At 46.7% G+C, this 10,067-nt stretch overlaps 1 protein-coding gene across 1 annotated transcript; it reads left to right on the forward strand.

Annotated features, from left to right (window-relative positions):
- On the forward strand, positions 1–5,168 carry LOC135238145 (acidic mammalian chitinase-like). The gene is made up of 11 exons (XM_064305848.1): positions 1–71; positions 808–837; positions 1,082–1,283; positions 1,536–1,592; positions 1,982–2,147; positions 2,537–2,661; positions 2,787–2,910; positions 3,065–3,247; positions 3,609–3,734; positions 4,063–4,201; positions 4,767–5,168. The coding sequence occupies exons 1-11, from the start codon at positions 47–49 to the stop codon at positions 5,021–5,023; spliced, it is 1,434 nt and encodes a 477-aa protein (XP_064161918.1). The 5' UTR covers positions 1–46; the 3' UTR covers positions 5,024–5,168.
- Positions 5,169–10,067: the final 4,899 nt, after the last annotated feature.

Raw genomic sequence — 10,067 nt, forward strand, 5'->3', positions numbered from 1 at the left:
GTATATAAGGAGAGAGGTGCCATGGTTTAGTTGTACAGAGGCAACCATGGGCAAGCTACTGATCTGTGTTGGTAAGTCAGCTTCTGTACCTCTTCACTCCTCTGCTCAATTTCTGCTTTGAACTGAACATTTTTAAAACTATATTAATTGGTGCCTGAATACCAGCCTTGTATGTATTGCCATCTTAGTATTATGGCAAAAAGGCATTAATGTCTACAAATCCTTGTTGTGGACTACAGCGTTGTGCATTTAGCTTGTGCAACATTGTGGCATGACAGGACCAACATCAGGAGCAATGGCAAAGAGCACCTACCTAGTGGAAGTCATAGCGTTGCTGCCTTCAATGCAGTACAGCAAGGAGCAGACATGTTTGACAGGTTACTCTGTAAGGATAGGCAACAGTTGAGAACGTTCACACCTCTGAGACACACACTGACACACACACACACACACACATACACACACACACAGAGCAAAGCTTTCCCAGCAGCATTGCCTGCTACCACTCCGCATCTCTCTGCTATTTCATGATTATGACTATTCTCACTATTGTGAAAGACTTCAGTTGTGTATATAACTTTGTGTAGGGAAACATGGAACAGAGTGCATGCAACGCTTTATTCTTCAGTGCAGGGTGATTCCGTACTATAAGGATCAGATGGAAACCCTAGAAAGTCCTGTGGAGATGAACGAGAATAACAGCGAGGAAGCACAGAGGCAATATCTCTGTAATAAAACGTGTGTGGAGCGATCGGACTGGGTGCCTCTTGATTTGTTGTAAACCTCTCTCCTCTTTCTCACCCCTAGGACTCGCTCTCCTGCTGCACGCGCAGCTAGGTAAGCCTCCTCTTCTTCCTCTCCTCTTTTCCTCTCCTCTCCTGACACTCCTCTTCTTCCTCACCTCTCCTGACACTCCTCTTCTGACACTCCTCTTCTTCCTCTCCTCTTCTAGCACTCCTCTTCTTCCTCTCCTCTTCTGAAACTCCTCTTCTTCCTCTCCTTCATCCTTCACCTTCACATTGTTACATCGCCACCTGCTGCCACGCCTGAGGACGTGAACCTGTATATCCCCTGTCCTCAGGATCCTCCTATCTGCTGTCCTGTTACTTCACCAACTGGGGGCAGTACAGACCAGGCGCCGGGAAGTACTTCCCCACTAACGTGGACCCATGCCTTTGTGACCACCTGATCTACGCCTTCGCCTCCATGAACAACAACGAGATTGTCACCTATGAGTGGGACGACGTGAAGCTCTACGGCGAGTTCCAGGCCCTGAAGAACCAGTAAGTTTCCCATCATGCACCGCTGCATCGACACACACGCTACATCCCAGGTGCTACAGCAGGTCGTTTTCACTGACGCCCTTCCGAGGACTGCTGGTGTGTTCCGACGTATGACCAGCAGAAAAAATATTGCAGTGTTGTTAACATGCTAAATCTGTTAAGTGCTGAGGCTTTTTTGCGCACTTTTGTTTCGACGCCAGTCTCATCCTGAACCTGTCATCAGTTTCACCCTCCTGTTTGTGTCTCCCACAGGAACAGCAACCTGAAGACTCTCCTGGCCATCGGAGGCTGGAACTTTGGGACAGCAAAGTAAGCATGCTCCCCTCTGGAGGTTTGACATGCCCTTTTCACAATTTCTCCTCTTCCGGTCATCCCTTTCTCCTTCCCTCATCTGCCCAGTTCCACTAACTGTTTACTTTTTTTTTACTCCGCATCAACCGACTCAGATCTCACTTTACCTGTCCCCCCCCTTCCCCTCATTCATTAATTTACTTTAATCCCTTAAAATGTGAGATCAGAAATATGTGACTAGAATGTTTTGAACTTAACCCTCTAATGCTGATGTAACAATTGCCGCTGGTGACCGAAAGCAGCAGAGTTCTAGAACACTGACTTAGAATTTTTAGAAGAAAAAAAAAAACTTTATAAAAACATCTACTCTTCGGAGGGCTAATTAATTCCCCCCCCCCCCGAACCAGGTTCCACGCCATGGTCTCCACCTCCGCCACCCGTCAGACCTTCACCGCCTCCGTGATCAAGTTCCTGAGACAGTACGAGTTTGACGGTCTGGACATCGACTGGGAGTACCCTGGCTCCAGAGGCAGTCCTCCCGAGGACAAGCAGCTGTACACCACCCTGGTGCAGGTAGGAAACCCAACATGCCCAGTATCCTGTACCGGTCACTAAAATCGTTTTTTCTTTTTATTTACAATGGACATTTCATTGCTGTTGTCCATTGGCCAATTATTATAATGGGTAAGGAACTGGTCTTGTAACCTAAAGGTCACAAGTGTGATTCCCTGGTAGGACACTGCTGTTGTACCCTTGACCAAGGTACTTAACCTGCATTGCTTCAGTATATATCCAGCTGTATAAATGGATACAATGTGAATGCTGTGTAAAAAACGTTTGTGTAAGTCGCTCTGGATAAGCGCGTCTGCTAAATGGCTGTAATGCAAATATAATGTAATGTATTGCAGCAGCCCCACTGGTCTCTCTCTCACTCTCTCTCTCTCTCTCTCTCTGGTCTCCAGGAAATGATGGCCGCCTTTGAGGCTGAGGCCAAGCAGACTAACCGCCCTCGCCTCATGCTGACCGCCGCCGTGTCCGCAGGAAAGGGCACCATCGACTCCGCCTACCAGATCGCTCAGATTGGCCAGTGAGTACGGCCGCCCTTCCTCGAAGCCGCCGGGCTCCACCGGTGCAGGCACCCTCAAATAATAACCCACTTACAGTACGTACCACCCCCCAACTACAGATCCCATGATCCTCTGCTTCCCACAGGGTCCTGGACTACCTGCACGTCATGACCTACGACTTCCATGGTAGCTGGGAGCGGCAGACCGGTGAGAACAGCCCCCTGTACAAAGGACCTTCTGACCAGGGCTCCTACATCTACTTCAACGTGGTAAGTGTCCGTTTTGCATGTCCAAACCGTCGGGCTCAAGATCGCAGTTACTACAGCGATTTGGCAAACTGTCTCCTGTCCGTTTTTTTTTTTAATTGATCATCATCACATCTCATCATCATCATCATCATCATCATCTTCATCTTCCCGGCAGGACTATGCCCTGAACTACTGGAAGAGCAATGGCGCCCCCGCTGAGAAACTCCTGGTCGGGTTCCCCACCTACGGACACACCTGGAAACTGGCCGGGTCCCAGACTGGGGTGGGAGCCCCCGCCGCCGGACCTGGACCCGCGGGACCCTACACCAGGCAGTCAGGCTTCTGGGCCTACTACGAGGCAAGTCCCAAAAAGAGCCGGCCCGCGTCCGGCCGTCAGCGAAACCGCACTTGCCCTTTTTCGGGAATTTGCTTTGCTCTCACACACACACACATACACACACACACACACACGTATCCACACACACACGTATCCACACACACTGGTGGAATCAGAAGAAGTTTCCACAGCACTCCCGGTAAGCTCTCCAGTGAGCAGCTGAGCACACTGAGGGGAGTGATGTGAGCACCATATCAGTCCAGTGGCAGGGCTTTAGGTCAGCTGGCAGCTAAACAGTCTGCCGCTGGATTAGGGCCCTCCACGTGATGCGATTTTGCAGCCCCCTCTCTAACGCGGGACGTCCTCTCCCCCCCCCCACCAGATCTGCACCTTCCTGAAGCAGGGCGGCACCGAGGCCTGGGACGCACCCCAGGACGTCCCCTACGCCTTCAACACCGCCACCGGCGTCTGGGTCGGCTACGACAACGTCAAGAGCTTCCAGATCAAGGTGAGCTTTCGCCAGCGTCGCCCGCGGAGGGATCGCGCTGCTTCGCACCCGTCCGGCCTGGGCATGGCGGAGGCGAAAGGGTCGACTGCAGTAGATTCCTTACAAGGGCACAAATACGCTCCTTCTTGTATCTTTATCATATTTCATGCATTAGACGTTGCGCTGGCAGATGTCTTCAAGCGACACGCGATCGTGTCGAGCATCTGAGAGTGATGCCGCTGGTTTGTGACTACATTAGCTTTGTGTAACAGACCCATCAATGATGGTTTAGAAGAAATATGGGTGGGGTTTGTGCCAATTTTTTCTCCATCACCCCCCCCCCCACCAGATTGACTGGCTGAAGAAGAACCAGTACGGAGGTGCCATGGTGTGGAGTCTGGACCTGGATGACTTCAGCGGGACCTTCTGTGGCCAGGGGCCATACCCTCTGATCAGCACCCTGAAGAGTGGACTGGCGGGGGAAGGAGGGCCCTGAGTGTGAGTGCTGCATGCGCTGGTGCGCCTGTGTGTGTGTGTGTGTGTGGTCTGTGTTGCTGTATGATGTCTGCAGTGTATGTCTGTGTCTTTCTATCGTCTTGTCTGTTGTCGTCATTGTCTGCCACTTCTTTCTGTCCGTTGTGTCTTTTTAATGGGGTCGTTCACGTGTCTGTCTGTCTGTCTGTCTATATGTCTGCCACTCTCTATGTCTGTCCGTTTGTCTGTCTGTTTTAATGTGGTCAGTCTGTCTGCCTGTCTGTCTGTCTGTCTGTCTATATGTCTGCCACTCTCTATGTCTGTCCATTTGTCCGTCTGTTTTAATGTGGTCAGTCTACCCTGTCTATCAGGGAAATGAGTGCAATTCTTCAGTTCAACTTATTATTCATTAGAATTCAGTTCTTGTGAAATTCAATATAGTTATTGTTATAGTTATAATTGTTATTATTAATCTTTTTTTAAGTTGAAAAATATTGTTCCCCAAACTGTCAGCAAAAAATACTGCACCTTAAATTTACCGCCTTGTTTCTTTACCCTCTCCCCCCCCCACCCCCACCCCAGGCTGCTCTGCCCCCGCCAAGCCCCTGCCCCCTGTCACCCAGGCCCCTGCTCAGCCCCAGCCCCCTGCCACCCAGAGCCCCAATGCCCCCCCACAGCCTGGCAGCGGCTTCTGCGCGGGAAAGGCCAATGGCCTCTACCCCGACCCCAGCAACAAGAACCACTTCTACGAGTGCAGCCAGGGGCAGACCTACCAGCAGCACTGCGCCACGGGCCTGGTGTTCGACGCCAGCTGCTCCTGCTGCAACTGGGCCTAGGACAGCCTCCGTCCCGACAACCCCGACGCCCGGACACCTCCGCCAGTCTGCGGTCGGGTCCCATCCCCACGCGTCTGCAAATCTCAAATCCCATTCTGTAAAAAACAAAACACGAGAAAATAAATAAATCTTGCTGAGCAATCTATTCATGTCTTTGTGTCTGATTGGTGTCCTTTAAAAAAAAACAAAAACAGTGGTTCACACTTGACTTGACTCGAGAATCCATTAAGGCAGATTATCTCTCTCTACTTTTTACTACCGGTGCCTGCATGTGATGAGATTTTCTACCTGTGGGTTTAAGTTGAAAAAAAAACTGAATTGCAATTTTGAACATTGTCCAGTGACATTAGTTAATGCCAATTCATTAGGACTAAAAAACCAGTTCATACATTTGTTAACGGTTGACTAATTATAAGTTTGTCTAATGTATAAATAATCATGTAACTAATACATTAGTCAATGTAATTGTTCACCACTGGCTAAATTTAATGGTTAATTAATCTATTTGTACATCATTAATTCATGTTAGCAACTACATTAGTTAATGTCAATTCACGTGAACTTATTGTAGTGTTACCCAGTGGGTCAATGTGACTCTGGTGAGTTGCTAAATTTGCTAAACTGCTGTTGAAGAAAAACATCTAATACTTAACTGTACAAAGCTTATAGAGAAAACAAAACAGGTGCATCCCATTTCATCATACACAGAATTGGTCTGCCAAACTACAGAACAGACTACCTGGTCTGTGTGTTACGACTGCAGGTGGAGATCATCAGAGAATGCGAAACACGGACGTGCTCAAAATGATCAAACCTAATTTATTGCAGAAAATCAATTGTTGAGGCAAGACAACTGGGTTATTTTAGTAATCCTGAAAATCCACCACCAGATGGTGCTTCTCTGCATAAATTAAGTTGCGTTCAGTACTAATTATTCTGCAGTATTGGACCAATAAAAGGGCAAGTGGCCAAAACAGGTAAATAAATTTTAATTAAAAAAAACATATATATATATATATATAATTATTATTATTGCGCAAGCTCAATACAAAGCTCTGACGTAACTGGTGCTCAGTTTGCTGTTTATTTTTTTATTATTACACATACAGATATTGAATATGTGCGATGTTGGTTTTTTTTTTATCACACACACGGATATTGAATATGTGTTATATACTGTGCAGTAGGTTTGTATATGGCTCCAACGGTGTGTGGCTTCTCAGAACAGAAAACAAAAACCCTCCTATGCCACTATTCAGCTTTTTTAAACCCTTGTGTTCAGTTTTGGTAAAGCTGACATATTTTAAACTTTTAACAAAAGGTTAACCATTAACCATATATTTTGTTAATATTTTTTGGTCTTGAAATAAAGATAATATATATATAGAGATTATTTTTGCATAAATTTTATTTCTGTATTGCTTTAAAATCCCAATAATGTCCTGGGTCTGTTTGACCCAGTTGGCAAACAAGTGCTAAAAGGTTTAATATGTACAACATGCATTCAAATGAAGCACCTGCATATCATATCATACACATTCACTTTTTTAAACCTCAATATGAGTTGTTGGTGTCAGTAATTCATACATCTGGATCTCACCCAAAGGATTATGGGTTCAGAATGTCACTCAAGGGCACAGCAACGGGGCCATATCAAGTGAGTACACGACCCTGAATTTTCCATAACTGCCTGAACTGATAAAGGGATTTGTTTAAAGCAGGGAGGAAAGGCCAGGGAGTGTAATGTGTGTGGTCAGGCCTTGGGTGGAGCTGGGCAGATAAAGACAGGCTGAACTGGAGCTCCCCTCGGTCGTTTAGATCAGTGGCTCTCAAACTTGCTCTGGGGGAGACCCCTGTGTATGCTGGTTTTTTTGGTCCGACCAAAATTGCAATCCCAGAATCTGAAACTGCGCAATCTTTTCTTACTTACGCTTTTCACGACATGGCATGGTATAATGGCACAGACAGACCATTCAGCCCAACAACGCTCGCCATTTTCCTGACTGAATTACTGCCACCGGCCTGGTGGCATAAGCCAGGCCTAAACCAGGACTACAAACTCTAATGGTAAGACATCGCTCAGTTTATGGCCTAAATAAAAATGCCTTGCTTTGCAGATTACCCATTTACATGAACAAGAAAAAGGGTGTGTGCTGTTGGTGGGAGGAGTGCTTTGGCCTACAGATATTTAACACTGTCAATAGAGTAATAAATTGAAGTATTGTAATGGGGTAGTGTAATATCGCGTCCGACCAATCACATTTCTAAACAGAATGGTTAGCCAGTCAAACAATAAAATCCTACTGCCTTGTTTTGTAGCAACGCACAAATTAGTTCATTTATAAAACAACAAACAAAAACGTTCACAACTACGCACATCAGGGAGATGCCGTCACCTTCGGACCCCCCGGACCACCCCCTCCCTCCTCCACCCACCCCTAGCTGCCTCCCCGCTGACAAGCCACTGCCGTCCCTCCCTTCCTGTTATTCCCCAGGCTGTGAGTGTCTTCTCTGCAGCCAAACCACAACGGAACCACCAGGCCTGCCACCCTCCCCCAGCCACCCCCCCCGGTTCTCGAACCAGGTCCCCATACTTATGGGCTTTCTCCTCCGAGGCCTGTTTGCATCCCCCTCCCATGGGACCGTTGGTTTCAATCAAAAGATGATCTTCCTCGCCCCCTAAGACCACATGACCACGTCAGCCCCCCTAAGACCACATGACCACGTCAGCCCCCCTAAGACCACATGACCACGTCAGCCCTCAGGCATGTTCGGACGCCCTGAGGCAAATGCAGCTTTTCTTTCTTTCTTTTTTTTTTTCCAGGTCCACCCTCATCTCATTACATTACAGGCATTTAGCAGACGCTCTTACCCAGAGCAACTTACAGAACGTATTACATGCTGTGGTGTGGGGAGGGCTGGTTTAAGCAGCCACACCTGTCCTGGGTCAAGCTAATTAGACCTGGCTAGTTATCTAATTGGTTAGGAATTGGATAATTGACCTGGCTGATTGGACCCAGGAACAGGGGTGGCTGTGGCAGGCTTGTTAGCTACACATGCATTACATTTACATAGCTCAGGAGGTAAGACCGATTGTCTGGCAGTCGGAGGGTTACCGGTTCAAACCCCGCCCTGGGCGTGTCGAAGTGTCCTTGAGCAAGACACCTAATCCGTAACCCCTAACTGCTCTGGCGAATGAGAGGCATCAATTGTAAAGCGCTTTGGATAAAAGTGCTATATAAATGCAGTCCATTTACCATTTACCATGCTCAAGGGCAAAATGGCAGTGTCCGACCTGGGAATCGAACCTGTGACCTTTAGGCTACAAGACCAGCTCCTTACCCATTATACTACACTGCCGCCCATCTCCCATGACTGTGCCATCTGTAGTAAGCTGTTATTCCCCTGGTCTTCCCTGAGGATCCTGGCTTTCTCCCATGTTAACGAGTGCACCGTAGGCACTTTGTGTGGACGCCATCTATGTCTCCACTGGGTGAGTGCTGCCCCACACCCTGTGAGGATGTCCACCATCGTGCCCCTCCCTCCCCAAAGCTCGCACATCGGGTCGGGCCTAAGTCCCCACCTGTGCAGGTTTGCTGGTGTTGGGAGGCTATGCGTATGGACACATGTCCAGATAACCTGGTGTACAGGTTGATGAGAATAATGAGGAAAAATCTATAATAAATAAAAGTCACTAAAAACAATAAAAATCAATAAAACAGCGCTATAAAAGAATGACGGATTTGGAAACTAAGTGAATAAATAGGTAAATACATAAATGGTTAAATTAGTAATACATAAACAACAATAAAATGGAAAAAGTAGTCCATGAATGTTCCTACTGTAGGACACATAGAGCGTACTGCAGCAACGTCTGTTTGGTATGTAACGCCTGGATTATCTTACCTTCAGTGTGGTAAATGATACACAGAGCGTACTGCAGTAATGTCATCGTGGATTTTACCTTCAATGGAGGCAAATCATTTAGTCAGGTCACAAAGTAATTCAGCAATGCAACTTTTATTTGGCCAAATAGGAGAAACCATTCAAACACTCATTTCAGAGTTCAAGAAGGGAGTCTCGAACTCCTGCCTCTTATATCTTTATGTAAGCTGTCTTTCTATGAGGTAATTTGCATGGCATGACACTTTCTTACTCCCCCTCCCATACCAACTTTCTGTTTTCCTGAGGTAATTTGCATGGCATGACACTTTCTTACTCCCCCTAACATACCAACTTCCTGTTTTCCTAAGAACCTTTTTGCTTCATCCAAAAACCCTGACGAAACGCCTAGGTTCCTGGCACCTCAAAGCAGGGGAGGGTGTTCTTATTCTCCCTTCGCATACCATCTTGTTTCGTACAGCTTATTTCATTTGACATCATACACAATACATGCAGATTTCAATAGAAATACATTGGTTATTGATTAGGATATGACATTTTGCAAGCAATGGTCATACACATACCACCTGATTATATGCTTGCACCAAAGGTAATTTTAACTATGAATTTTACTCCATTTATAAAGTATCCCCCAAGTTATGTTTACATATCCATGGCCTTCTCACACCCCTGTGTCAAGCCTTGTGTCTCCCCTTTGTACCAACAAGACGAGGTCAAAACCTAGTACATGGCTGGACCGTGTATGGGTGTTTGAAATTGTGGCCAATTTGCTACAGGGATAGTCAGTGGTAGTGTCTATACGACCAATGGTGTAACTTCATCACTCAGTCACTCGGTCACAGGCATCCGCGTTTATAAGGCTGGCCCCGCTGTTGCGGTCCAGCCAAAAAAATATTGCAGATTAAACTTGGTGGTACACCCAAATCGTTATCTATATATCTTAGCTCATCTACATTCCTTCCTCCTCAAAGGTCGTTCCTTCCCAGTACCTTTCCATTTTGCACTTAGTTACGTACATAGTTTTGTTATAACGCATAAAAATAGTTAAACAAAGTAAGCAAGCTTGTTTTCTATCACAGTCTGCGTTTGGTATACTGGAATATCTTACTTTCTGTGAGGCAGGGCTGGGTCTAGAAGTAGG

The sequence above is a fragment of the Anguilla rostrata genome, chromosome 13 (genome assembly GCF_018555375.3).
Source record: "Anguilla rostrata isolate EN2019 chromosome 13, ASM1855537v3, whole genome shotgun sequence".
Classification (NCBI taxonomy): domain Eukaryota; kingdom Metazoa; phylum Chordata; class Actinopteri; order Anguilliformes; family Anguillidae; genus Anguilla; species Anguilla rostrata.